A 13,984-nucleotide genomic window follows, 5' to 3' on the forward strand; every position below is an offset into this window, starting at 1 on the left:
GTTGTAATTCTGTGTGTATGTGTGTTGTTGTTGTTGTTGTTGTTATTATTGTTATAAAGGTAACAGAGGGGTTATAGTTACATAAGGCAGGTAAAGAATACAGTTCTTTTTAGGCAATGTCATTCCTTCCCTTACTCCCAGTTTTTCCCTCCCATCCCAATCCACAAATCATATAGTTCATTTTCAACATAGTATCTAGTGTGTACCACTGATGCATTTGTTTACCCTTTGTCCATTTCTGTGTCTTTCTTTACCCCCAAAGACGGATTAAGAAAACAGAAAAGAAACAAGGAAGAAAAAAATCCTATTTCTATTTTCTAGAATTCACTTTGATAAATATTTTATATGATCAGATGTACATAGGCATTGTGCCTTTGTTTTCTCTCCTAAGAATATCCTTTTTTGGTCTCACTTTGTGTGAATACTTAGGGTCCTGTATCATGTCCTGGTGTATTTTAGATCTAGCTTCCCCATATGAGAGAAAATGTGAACCTTTTGTCTCTTTGAATTTGGCTTCACTTAACATAATTTATTCTACGTCCATTCATTCCCTGAAAATAACTTAATATTCTAGTGGTTGTGTAAAATTTTATTGCGTATAGATGCCACATTTTTTTATCCATTCATCTATTGTAGGACATCTGGGCTATTCCCATAACTTGGCTATTGTGAAGAATGAAGGAATGAACATGGCTTGCAAATGTCTTTATGGTATCTTGGCTTGTGATGTTCTGGGTGGATGCCCAGGAGTGGTATGGCTGGGTTGTAGGGAAGATCTATGTTTAGTTTTTTGAGGAACCTCCAGACTTGCTGTCCATAGTAATTGTACTAGTTTACATCATTTCATCTTTCTTTTAATATCTACCTTCACCTACATTTTACTCTTACTAATCAGCAGAAATTTCTTGCCCCTTTCTACAGAATGTGGATGATGGCATTGTCTTAAAAATACTGATTTGAATGAATTTAATGTATTTCTTTCTCTATATTTACAGATGGGGCGTGAGTGGGTTTGGTTGGATTCTGAACGAGATTATCCCAATGAGTCTGAGTTGAGCAACGACTGCAGGTCCCTCTTCAGCTCATGGGACTCCAGTCTGGATCTTGATGTAGGCAGCTGGAGGGAAACTGAGGATCCAGAGACTGAGGAACTAGAGGAAAGCAGCCCAGGGAGAGAATCTAGTGAGCTGCTTTTGGGAGATGGAGGCAGTGAGGAATCTCAGGAAGAGAAAGAACAAGTGAGCAGCCAGAACCTCCTCCACTTTCTCTCTGAGGTAATGGTGAGCTATTATTTTGGAACTACTGGCCTACTGCCTCGGGCTCCCTAGTGCTGAGTTTTATGGTCATGTGCTACCATCCTTGGTCTAACTTTCCAAAAATGCTTTATCCTTACATGCTCCTTCCTTTCTTAATATTGTTGACTAAAATATAAGCTCCATAGTGACAATAACTGGCTCATTGATGTGTCCCAGCCCTTATGGTGGAATATGCACCCAATGGTCTTTTTTTTGGTGGGGGGTGGAGGGGAGTGGGGGCAGTACAGGTCTTGGAGCTTGAACTACTCAAGGCCTGGGCATTATCCCTGAGCTTTTTGCTCAAGGCTAGTGCTCTACCACTTGAGCCATACCTCCACTTCTGGCTTCTTGATGGTTAATTGAAGATAAGAATCTTAAGGACTGTCCTTCCTGGGCTAGCTTTGAACTGTGGTCCTCAGATCTCAGCCTCTGAATAGCTAGGATTACATTTGTTAGCCACTTGTGTTCAACTTAGAATGTGCACCAATGTTCTAAGACCCCAATGTTTAGGCCATTGAATTCTAAAACTTAAAATTTTTGCAGAGAATTTTGCATGAGAATCCTTAAAATTCACCCAGGTTCCACTACTTTGGCAAAGGCTAAGAACCAGAAATGGATAAGGACAGATGGTTTATATGCATGCTGTTAAAATCAGCCAGTATCCAGTTTAATTAGTGCCTATTCTCTCTCTAGTTTCTGTAGCAGACAATTATTTCCAGGTTTTCTGGATAGCCACTCTCAAATGACCAGAGCAGACACATAGATGAAAAATGACAACTTAAACTCTTGGAAGAGGTAGTAATTAACTCAGTACTTACATATATATTTGCTAAATTTAAAATGATTAAGTGGATTAATTAAACCTGTTTACCATATCAGACTTAGTCACAGTGACAATATAAGCATATAGCAGTACTGATTAGTGGATAATGGTTTCCAATGGTATTCCTATGCATCTAATAATCAAAACTTTGATTACAGGTAGCTTATTTAATGGAACCATTGTGCATTAGCAGCAAAGAACCAATGGAAGATGGTTGTACTACATCTGGAACCAGACAAAAAGAAGGAAGGGAAATTGAAGCTACTGAAGAAGATGGGGAGCCCTGCAGAGAGACTGAAGAGCTTTTAGCCAACATAGACCTCTTAACAACTGAAAAGAAACTACTGGAAGAATATAGAAAGCCAAAGATGACTCCAGTCCTCTCAAATACTGGTGCAATTCAGGAACTATTCACAGAGAGTGGAGAGGTAAGTGAATAGCTTACATGAGAAATCTGGTTGGTCTTGAACCATAGCAGAGTGGTCAGCGCACATAGCCTAACTCAGAGGACCTAGGTCTAAATTCTGGTTTTAGTACCAGTTTTAGTTGTGTGACATTAGGCATGCTACTGAATAATTAGAATCCCAGTTTTCTCTGCTACAAAAAGGATAGCACTGTGCTACTCTAGATTTGTTATGAATTTGAAGTAAGACAATTCAGCAAGACATGTTGGCTCACAATTGTTGTCACAGCTATTCAGGAGTTTGAGACCAGCTTTGGTAACAACTTAGTAAAACCTTATCTCAAAATAAATAAGGCAACTCTTGTCAAGGAGTTAGCATAAATCCTGGCTCATAGTAAATAATCATAGAATCAATTATTAATATTATATGACCAGCTACAGAAACTCCAAGACCGCAAGTGAGCAGGGTGCCAGCTAGGGCCTGTAATCCTATCTACTCGCTAGGTTGAGATCAGGCAATGGAGGTTTGAGGTTTTCTGCCCAAGCAGAAACGTTAGTGAGATCCCATCTTAACCCTGTGGTGCATACCTGTTATTTTAAGCTACATGGGAGGCTGCAGTTGGGAGGATCACAATACCAGGCCTATCTGGACAGAAAAGTCATCCAGGAAAAGAGAGAAACAGAAGGTTGTAACATGTACCTATGATCCCAGAAACAACTGGGTGGGTTGCAGCTCATGCATGTGCCCTGGAGAAAAGCAAGACTTCCTCCTAAAAATAACCAGTAAAGACTGGACACAGGTGACTCACAACTGTAATCCTAGCTACTCAGGAGGCTGCAATCTGAGGATCACAGTTTGAAGCCAGCTGGGGCAAGAAAGTCCATAAGACTTAACCACAAAAAAGCTAGAAGTGGAGCTGTGGCTTAAATGGTAGAGCATTAGAGCACTAGCCTTGAGCAGGAAAGCTCAGGGGCAGTGCCCAGGCCCTGAGATCAAGTATCAGGTTTGGCACAAAAAAATTAAAAATTAAAAAGATGCACTGTAATCATAATCTTTCATGTGGACATTGTAACCACTTTTTTTTTTTTTTTTTTTTTTTTTTTTTTGCCAGTCCTGGGCCTTGGACTCAGGGCCTGAGCACTGTCCCTGGCTTCTTTTTGCTCAAGGCTAAGCACTCTGCCACTTGAGCCACAGCGCCACTTCTGGTCATTTTCTGTATATGTGGTGCTGGGGAATCGAACCCAGGGCCTCATGTATATGAGGCAAGCACTCTTGCCACTAGGCCATATCCCCAGCCCAACCACTTTCTACCCTAATTTTTAAAAATCACTTAATTAGTCTGGCGCCACTGCCTCATTCCTGTAATCCTAGCTATTCAAGATGCTGAGATCTGGGGATTGCAGTTCAAAGCCAGCTTAGGTAGTAAAGTCCCTGAGATGCTGATCTCCAGTTAACCAAGAGAAAACTGGTGCTGTGTCTCAAAGTGGTAGAGCGCTAGCCTTGAGCAAAGAGCTCAGAGCTCAGGTTCAGTTCAAGCTCCACAAACAAACAAAACACTTATTTAAAAAAACAACAGGCTGGGAGCTGGTGGCTCATGCCTGTAATCCTAGCTGCTCAGAAGGCTGAGATCTAAGGATCGAGGTTCAAAGCCAACCCAGGCAGGAAAGTCTGTCAGACTCTTATCTCCAATTAAACACCAGAAAACCAGAAGTGGCACTGTCGCTCAAGTGGTAGAGTGCTAGCCTTGAGCTGAAGAGTCAGGGACATCACCCAGGCCCAGAGCTCCCAGGCCCCATGACCCACAAAAAAAAAGGAAAAAAGTGCCTTCAAGACACAAACTAAAATAGATAATGGTTTTTAGAACATAATGTTCAACTTGAGTTGAGTATATACTGCTGTTTTCATTTGGGGAGGTGGGAACAGGGTATGGCAAAGTAAAAATTCTCCAGAAAGATTATTAAGATTTAATTGACTTAGGTCTAGTTAAGCCAGTTTTCTCTCATTTCTCCTGTAGCTTTATATATAATCAGCCTCTTCTTACATTCAGCCCTCATATACAGTGCAAAATCATAATGGAAATAGTAAATTTATTTTAAAAGTTTCCTGTGTTTTCTGGAATTCCCAGGAGGCTCACCAAGACTCCAAAGAAGAGGACCAAGGTGAAGGGTATATTTCAGATGTGGAAGAACAGCCCCCTTCAGGTGACATTGATGATGGCTTCAGTGTTCAGGAAACTCCCCTGGTGAATTTCCTTTACAACAGGACTAGCTCCTCAAAACTGTAAGTTAAGGACTCTGAGAGTTGCTCAGTGGTAGTGGCAAATGCTTGCCTTGCATGCACAAGGTCTTGAGTTTGATTCCCTGGACTGGGGGAGGGGGGAAGGGAGGAATATATGCATGTAATCTTACTTAGGAGGCTGAGTCCATGAGTCACAGTTCAAGCCAGCCCAGGCAGAAAAGCCTGTGAGACTCCATCTCTAGCCAACAAAATGAGAGAAGTAGTGGTGGGGCTCACATGGTAGAGTAAAAACTTTGAGAAAGAAAACCTAATGAGCGCTTGGGCCCTGAGTCCAAGCCCTTTGTAACAGCATTAAAAGAAATTTTTTTTTAAAAGAGAAAGAAAAAATTCTGGCCAGGTGCTGGTGGCTTATGTCTGTAATCTTAGAAACTCAGGAGGCTGAGATCTGAGAACCACATTTTGAAGCCAGCTTGGACTGGAAAGTCTGAGACTCTTATCTCCAATTAACAACCAATAAGCTAGAAGTAGAGCTGTGGCTCAAGTGTTAGAGCACTAGCCTTGAGCAAAAAAGCTCGGGGACACTGCCCAGATGCTGAGTTCAAGCCCCACAGCAGGCACTAAACAAAGAAATGGAGGATGTGAAATCAAGAAAGAAGGAAAGAAAGAAAGATGGGAGTGAAGGCCTAAAACCAAAAGAAAGCAAGTAAGCTTGTTTGTCCATATGTCTTTTTTTTTTTCCTTGTGCCAGTCCCAAGGCTTGCATTCTCAGCCTGGGTGCTATCCCTTAGCTCCTTTTGCTCAAGGCTAGGGCTCTATCACTTGAGCCACTATACCACTTCTGGCTCTTTCTGTCATTTAATTGGAAATAAGAATTTCACAGACTTTCCTGCCTGGGGTGGCTTTGAACCAAAATCCTCAGGTCTTAGCCCCCTGAGTAGCTAGGAATATAGGTATGAGTTATAGGAACCTGGCCATGAGACTCTTTTTCCAATTAACCACCAAAAAGCTAAAAGTACAGTAGACTGAACTGTGGCTAAGTGGTAGAGCACTAGCCTTGAGAGAATAAAGGTGAGGTACAGTGCCTAAGCCCTGAATTCAGTACAGCACTGGCATTAAGAGCTAAACAGGGGCTGAGAATGTGGCCTAGTGGTAGAGTGCTTGCCTAGCATGCATGAAGCCCTGGGTTCGATTCCACATAAACAGAAAAGGTCATATGGCACAGGTGGCACTGTGGCTCAAATGGTAGAGCAAAGGAAGCTCAGGGATAGTGCCCAGGCCCTGAGTTGAAGCGCCAGGGCTGGAAAAACAAACAAGCAGAAGCACTAGACAGGGAAAAGTGAAAAGGGAAAATTCTTAAATTATTTAGCACTCTGATAAAACAGGAGAATTCTTTGATATGTGAAACCAAGCATGTCCTTCTTTGGATTAAAACAAGATGAGGTTCCTTTTTCAAATAAGTTACATACTGAGAACTTACTATGTGCTAGGGTCTCTTATAGGCTGTTTGGGATCATTATTGAACAGAAACTATTTTCATAGACCAATTCTTTAGAGTCAAAGCTATTGAAAAGCAAATCAGTAAGAGTAGAAAAGGCACCACCAATAGTAGAATTATAGCATACCTTATAAGGAGATAACCATTTCATTGGGTAATAGTGGTATGTAGAAAAATATTTTAGAGTTTATAGGCCCTTATAGAAGCATAAAGTATATTCCTATGGGGTTATATTAATTAGGAATGCTATGCCTTGAGAAAAATCTCATTTCCTTTGGGAGACAGATGCTAATTGTGAGGTTACTTTTTCTTTTCTGGCATGTTGTATGCTGTAGTACTGATCTAAGCCAAGATGATCCTGTTCAGAATCATTTGCTATTTAAGAAGACTCTTTTGCCAGTCTGGAAAATGATTGCCAGTCACAGGTACGTCTCCAAAATGGTAATAGGTTATGTTCAGAACAGAAACAATAAAGAATTAGAGCTTAAGCATGAAAGGAGGAGGTATGTTTGGTTTGTCCTTCAAGTGAGCCATGGTACTCCCACAGCTGCTGTCACTGGTCAGTACAAGAAATCATTGCCAGGCCAGGTGTTGATGGCTCACACCTGTCCTCCTAGCTGCTCAAGAGACTGAGATATGAGGATCTTGGTTCAAAACCAGCCTGGAAGCTAGGCATTGATGGCTCACACCTGTAATCCTAGCTACTCATGAGGCCAAGATTTGAGGATCAAGGTTCAAAGCCAGCTCGGGCAGGAAAGTTCATGAGACTCTTATCTCCAATTAACTACCAGAAAACCAGAAGTAGTGCTGTTGCTCAAAGTGGTAGAGCACTAGCCTTGAGCAAAAGAGCTCAGAGGCAATACCCAGGCCCTGAGTTCAAGCTGCAGGACCAACACAAACACACACACATACGCACACACAAACACACATGTGTGCGCACACACACACAATCATTTGGTGATATTTGAATTGTGACTAGAAATTGATTTCTATACTTCTAATATATGTATCTTTCCGGTATGGTGAATTCTCTTTTTTCACAGAAAGAGGGCCTCTGAAACTTTGAACAAATTTCTGAACCTAAGTAAATAGCTTATGATAGTGGCTAAGTAGGGGCTTAGTGGTAGATTGCTTGCTTAGCATGCATGAAGCCCTGTGTTTTATTCCTCAGTACCACCTAAAGTGGAAAAAGCCAGAAGTGTTGCTGTAGCTCAAGTGGTAGAGTGCTAGCCTTGAGAAAAAGAAGCTTAGGGCCCAAGCCCTGAGTTCAAGCCCCAGGAAAGTGGTTAAATAAATTATTTTCATGCTATTTTTGTTTGGCAAGTGTAAGCTAATAGACTTTTTTTTGCCAGTAGTATTCACAGTATGTATTCTCCTAAGAAAAACCTGAGCCATACTCTGTAGTTTTAAGAAATCTTATAGCCACTCTTCTCATGCAAAATAATTTTTGTTCTCTGGATTTGTTCCTTAACAGGTTCAGCAGTCCATTTCTAAAGCCTGTGTCAGAAAGGCAGGCCCCAGGATACAAGGATGTGGTGAAAAGGTCAGTAGAAAAGTTGGCTGTGGGGCTGTGGGTTTGGCACCGTGGCAGAGTGCTTTGCCTAGCATACATGAACCTGGGTTCAGTCCCTAGCGCCATAAACACTCACACACATACACATACCAAAATAACATTAACTACATTTTTTAAAAGTTGGACTTAAGGGGCTGGGGATATGGCCTAGTGGCAAGAGTGCTTGCCTCGTATACATGAGGCCCTGGGTTCGATTCCCCAGCACCACATATACAGAAAATGGCCAGAAGTGGCGCTGTGGCTCAAGTGGCAGAGTGCTAGCCTTGAGCAAGAAGCAGCCAGGGACAGTGCTCAGGCCCTGAGTCCAAGCCCCAGGACTGGGGGGGAAAAAAAAAAAAAAAAAGTTGGACTTAAAAAAAATCTTTTTTTTACTTTTTTACTTGTCAGGTTATTTATTTTACTTAAAAATATATTTTACAGCTGACCAAGTTTGTAAAGTTATTGTGAGTTTGTCTTCATTTGAGAAGTAATTCAGAGACTAAAAGGACCTTTTCTTGCAGCATTTGCCTTTAAAGAGGTATATTCAGAGCTGGGAATGTGGCTTGGTCGATAGAGTACTTGTGTAGCATGCATGAAGCCCTGGTTTCAATACCTCAGTACCACATCAACAGAAAAAGCCAGAAGTTGTGGTGTGGCTTAAGTGGTAGAGTGCTAGCCTTAAGCAAAAGAAGCTCAGGTAAAGTGCCCAGGCCTTGAGTTCAAGCCCCAAGACTGGCAAAGGGGTGGTACTGGTCTGGAGTTTTAACTTAGGGCCTAGATGTTGTGTTGTCACTTAGCTTTTTCACTCAAGGATGGCACATTGCCACTTGAGTCACAGCTCCACTTCTCACTTTTTGGTTGTGAATTAGAGAAGAGTCTCATGGACTTTCCTGTTCTGGTTGGCTGCTACTTGTGATCCTCAGATTTCGGCCTCTTGAGTAGCTAGGATTCTAGGCATGAGCCACCGATGCTGCCGCCCCCTCCTCCTCCTCCTCCTCTTTCCTCCTCCCTCCTCTTCCATGGGGCTTTACTAAGTTGTCTGAGCTCAAGAGAGTCTCCTGAGTACATGAACTACAGCCATGACCACCATGCCTGAGTTTTAGGCTCTCACATTAACCTTTGATAGATTTTTTTGTGTTTTGGTTTGATTTTGACGGTTTCATGAAGGTAGCCCAGGCTGGTCTCAAACTTGTGATCCTTAGTACTGCGATTACAGGTATGTACTACCATGCCTGCTTCTCTGATTATGTGTGTGTGCACGCGTGTGCACGTGTATGTGTTGTTCCTGGGGCCTGAACTCTGGGCACTGTTCTTGAGCTTTTTTTTTTGCCAGTCCTGGGGCTTGGACTCAGGGCCTGAGCACTGTCCCTGGCTTCTTTTTGTTCAAGGCTAACACTCTGCCACTTGAGCCATAGAGCCACTTCTGGCCGTTTTCTATATATGTAGTGCTGAGGAATTGAACTTAGGACTTCATGTATACGAGGCAAGCACTCTTGCCACTAGGCCATATTCCCAGCCCCTCTTGAGTTTGAGTTTTTGGTTTTTTTACTCAAGGCTAGCACTCTACCATTTGAGTCACAACTCCACCTCCTAGGTTAATTGTAGATCAGAGTCACATGGCCTTTCCTTCCCTGGCTGGCTTTGAACCAGGATCCTCAGATCTCAGCATCCTGAATAGTCAGGATTACAGGCGTCAGCCACCAGCGCCTAGCCTCTGATAGTTTTTGACACTAGCTCTTGAAGGAAAACTTTAAAAGCAACTCTATATTTATCTAGGAAGTAGATAGGCATGTAAAAACAAACATGTTAACACAATTGGAAATTATTAACATTGCTTAATGGCAATATTTTGGATTTTTAGTAAAATAGTTCTTAAATTTTGTCATAAAATAATATGGTAATAGGATATAAAAGATTATTACAGCAACCCTGAGGATTGTGTTAGTCTACTTGTGCTCCTACAACAAAATTCTACAGACTGAAACATTTATAAAACCAGTTTGTATGTGTGTATGCTAGTTCTGGAGCTTGAATTTGGTCTCTTAGCTTTTTTTGGGGGGGGGGGGCAGTCCTGGGCCTTGGACTCAGGGCCTGAGCACTGTCCCTGGCTTCCTTTTGCTCAAGGCTAGCACTCTGCCACTTGAGCCACAGCGCCACTTCTGGCCGTTTTCTGTATATGTGGTGCTGGGGAATCGAACCCAGGGCTTCATGTATACGAGGCAAGCTCTCTTGCCAGTAGGCCATATCCCCAGCCCTCTCTTAGCTTTTTTGTTCTAGGCTAGCACTCTAGCACCTGAGCTACAGCTCCATTTCTAACATTTTGTGGTTAATTGGGGATAAGAACAAAAGTCTCATGGACTTTTGTACCTCATGAACTTGTGCCTGGGTTGGCCTCAGATCTCAGCCTTCTGAGTAGCTAGGTTTGCAGGCATGACCTAGCAAAGTATTTTTCATGGTTCTGAAGGAAGGGAAATCAAAGATCAAAATACTAGCACGGTTGATGTCTTGTGAGAGCTGTTCTCTGCTTCCATGATCATGTCTTTGCTGCCCCTCCCGAAGGATAAATGCTTGTCCTTGAATAGGGGACAGAAGAGCAGGAGTGCAGAGTACTTCCTTCAACCTCCAACTCCTTTAAAAAATGTTATTAAATACTTTGTTTCCTTTATTGTCAAAGTGAAGTACTGAGGCTGAGGGGTTACAGTTTCGTATGTAAGGCAGTGAGTACACTTCTTGTTCAACTTGTTACCTCCTCTCATTTTTCCCCCGCCTCCCCTCTCCCCTCCAACTCTTTTATTAGTATATTAATCCATTTATGAGAGTGGAGCCCCCATGACTTAATTCTTCTCCAAAAAGTCCACGCTTCTTAATATTCTTTGCATTGGGATTAAGTTTCAGGAAGATACACCTATCATTCAAGGACAGTGAGGCTTAGGGTAGTTCTAAACCCAGATTCTTACTTCCAGTTCAGTTCTCTTTCTGCACTGCTGTGCCTTTGTGTGTGTGTGTGTGCGCACGTGTGCGCGCGTGTGCACATGCACATGTGTGCACACACATGGGGGGGTGAATGCTAGAAGTGGAGCTGGAAATCAGGGCCATTCATACTCTTGTTTCGTTTTTTCATTCAAGGCTAGTGCTCTATCACTTGAGCCACTACTCACTCCACTCTGGTGTTTTGCTGGTTAACTGGAGATAAGAGTCTCACAGACTTTTCTACTTGGGATGGCTTCAAACTATTATTTTCAGATCTTAGCCTCCTGAGTAACTAGAATTACAGGCATGAGCGCCTGGCTCCTGGCTTACTACTGTGCCTTCTGATCCACATCCCCAACACTTACACTTAGTTTTTATGTCTCACAAAATAATTATCTTAACATTCAGTTGATTTTTACTTTATTATCACCACAAAAAAGAGGAAACAATTTTCCTTCTAGAGAACAGGGAATGGTTCTTTTTTCTCCATTTTTCCCTACTTTAATCCTATCTTACTAAAATAAATTCTTGCTAAAAATTTATAAAAACGAACAGCCAATAATTACTATGTGAACAAACGGTTCATTGGAGCTACTTCCAGCTTTGGTACTTGAAGCCAGCACTTATTCCCTCCCATGACAGTAGATTGTTGTAGCTTAGCCTGTGAGATCTGGAATCAGACTGCTTTCAAATTAGAATCTAAGCAGTATAATTTCGGGCATGTACTTAAACTTTTTAGGTCTTAGTTTCTTCATCTGCTAGTTAGAAATAATAGTGAAACCTATCCCTATTGGCCATCTACAGACCCATGGACTTAACTACTCTGAAGAGAAATCTGTCCAAGGGACGGATTCGCACCATGGCCCAGTTCCAGCGGGACCTGATGCTGATGTTCCAAAATGCTGTTATGTACAATGACTCTGATCATCATGTGTACCATATGGCTGTGGAGATGCAGAGAGAAGTGTTGGAGCAGATTCAGGTACTACATATGTAGAGATTTCTGCAGGAAAAAGGGGTGCATTTGGAATCTGATTTTGAAAGGAATAAAGGTGATGCTGCAATGACCTGTGCATATGTATGTGTGCATGCCGATGTATGTGCATGCCAGTACGGGGAATTGAAATGCTTATACCTTTTTCTTCTCAAGGTTGGTGCTCTACCACTTGAATCACACTTCTACTTCCTAGTTTTTGCTGGCTAATTGGAGATAAGAGTCTCTTGTATTTGTCTGCTGAACTAGCCTTAAGTAGCTAGAATTACAAGCATAAGCCACTGGCATCTGGCACCAGAGTTTTGTCTTTAGACAAGAGTGAAAAATCTTAAAGATTGATATTGTACTTTTGGGTTTGGAAAATTCCAAGATGTAGTAGGTCTAGATTTAATACATACTGAGGTGACTAGGAAGGCGGGTAGCAAGAGATCGGGGATGGACAATAAAGCTTCTGTTTTCAGAGCTTCAAGCTGAAAGGCTAAAATTGCACACCAGGGTCTAGAGTCACTTTTTTTTTTGGTTGTTGCTACATCTGTTCATACTAATATATCTTCATACTTTCCTATTTTTAGGGGTAAGAAATAATAGCTTCAGGGCTGGGAATATGGCCTAGTAGAGTGCTTGCCTTATATACATGAAGCCCTGGGTTTGATTCCTCAGCACCACATATATAGAAAAAGCCAGAAGTGGCGCTGTGGCTCAAGTGGTAGAATGCTAGCCTTGAGCAAAAAGAAGCCAGGGACAGTGCTCAGGCCCTGAGTGCAAGCCCAGGACTGGCAAAAAACAAAACAAGCAAAAAGAAAGAAAAAGAAGAAGAAGAAGAAGAAGAAGTAATAGTGGAGGAGCTTCAAGAATCTATTTAAGAATTTCTTTCTGGGGGCTGGGGATATGGCCTAGTGGCAAGAGTGCTTGCCAGAAGTGGCGCTGTGGCTCAAGTGGTAGAATGCTAGCCTTGAGCAAAAAGAAGCCAGGGACAGTGCTCATGCCCTGAGTCCAAGGCCCAGGACTGGCCAAAAAAAAAAAAGAATTTCTTTCTGGGGCTGGGAATATGGCCTAGTGGCAAGAGTGCTTGCCTCGTATACTTGAAGCCCTGGGTTCGATTCCCCAGCACCACATATATAGAAAACGGCCAGAATTGGCCCTGTGGCTCAAGTGGCAGAGTGCTAGCCTTGAGCAAAAAGAAGCCAGGGACAGTGCTCAGGCCCTGAGTCCAAGGCCCAGGACTGGCCAAAAAAAAAAAAAAACAAAACAAGAATTTCTTTCCTGGACAAAACAAAAGAGACAGCATACTTTCTTGCTTTCTAGCCTGATGTGGTAGCCCAAGTCTGTAATCCCAGCTACTCAAGAGGCTGTGGAGTGTGGTTTGAAACCAACCCAGGCAGGAAAGTCCATGAGACTCTTGTTTGTTTGTTTGTTTTTTGTTTGTTTGTTTGTTTTTGGCCAGTCCTGGGCCTTGGACTCAGGACTGAGCACTGTCCCTGGCTTCCTTTTGCTCAAGGCTAGCACTCTGCCACTTGAGCCACAGCGCCGCTTCTGGCCGTTTTCTGTATATGTGGTGCTGGGGAATCGAACCCAGGGCCTCATGTATATGAGGCAAGCTCTCTTGCCACTAGGCCATTTCCCCAGCCCAGTTCATGAGACTCTTACCTCCAATTAACCACCAAAGAACTGTGGCTCAAAGGGTAGAGCACTAGTGTCAAGTAGAAAAGTTCAGGACAGTATTTGGGCCCTGAATTCAAGCTCCATGACCAGCATCACACACACACACACACACACACACACACACACACACACACACACACACACACACACTTATATTCAATTCTGTAGTGTTTAAGATTCATAGCCTGCTATCTGTGTCTTTCTCCTGTAGGTGCTGAGTATTTGGTTAGACAAAAGAAGAGACTTAAGTAGTCTGGAATGAGTATCAAGCTACCCTAGTGGATGATGGAAACTTGTTTGGTTTTTTGGTTTGTTTGTTTTAAACCTGGAACTGCTATCCTGATCCTTTCTGGAGTTTAGACCTCTTAAGAATAACTAGAGATGATCCCAGGGCTTATTTTAACCACCTCTCGTTGCTTTTCAATTAAAAGTAAAGACTTACCTCACAACCAAGTACTCAAAGATGCTTGCCAATAGAACGGATGTTTTACTTCTGCTCTAGAAATAAACATTTTACAAACTGAAGATTGCCTTTTTGTTTGTTTGAGACA

At 42.3% G+C, this 13,984-nt stretch overlaps 1 protein-coding gene across 2 annotated transcripts; it reads left to right on the forward strand.

Moving 5' to 3' along the window:
- The first annotated feature begins 834 nt into the window (after positions 1 to 834).
- LOC125367840 (bromodomain-containing protein 8-like) lies at positions 835 to 13,952 on the forward strand. 2 transcript variants are annotated; one of them, XM_048368565.1, is made up of 7 exons: positions 835 to 1,274; positions 2,277 to 2,546; positions 4,648 to 4,802; positions 6,591 to 6,680; positions 7,730 to 7,798; positions 11,582 to 11,759; positions 13,645 to 13,952. In XM_048368565.1, the coding sequence occupies exons 1-7, from the start codon at positions 996 to 998 to the stop codon at positions 13,693 to 13,695; spliced, it is 1,092 nt and encodes a 363-aa protein (XP_048224522.1). In that variant the 5' UTR covers positions 835 to 995; the 3' UTR covers positions 13,696 to 13,952. The 2 variants fall into 2 exon arrangements, with proteins under 2 accessions (XP_048224522.1, XP_048224523.1); XM_048368566.1 differs by having other exon boundaries at positions 835 to 1,109.
- The last annotated feature ends 32 nt before the right edge of the window (positions 13,953 to 13,984 follow it).

The sequence above is a fragment of the Perognathus longimembris genome, chromosome 19 (assembly GCF_023159225.1).
Source record: "Perognathus longimembris pacificus isolate PPM17 chromosome 19, ASM2315922v1, whole genome shotgun sequence".
In the NCBI taxonomy this organism is placed as follows: Eukaryota; Metazoa; Chordata; class Mammalia; order Rodentia; family Heteromyidae; genus Perognathus; species Perognathus longimembris.

Excerpts from the sequence above, each read along its gene's own strand:
- LOC125367840 (XM_048368565.1), top strand. The coding sequence starts at position 996 with ATGGGGCGTGAGTGGGTTTGGTTGGATTCTGAACGAGATTATCCCAAT. Across the intron at positions 1,275-2,276 it reads TCCTCCACTTTCTCTCTGAG|GTAGCTTATTTAATGGAACC; the intron begins GTAATGGTGAGC and ends CTTTGATTACAG. Across the intron at positions 2,547-4,647 it reads TATTCACAGAGAGTGGAGAG|GAGGCTCACCAAGACTCCAA; the intron begins GTAAGTGAATAG and ends TGGAATTCCCAG.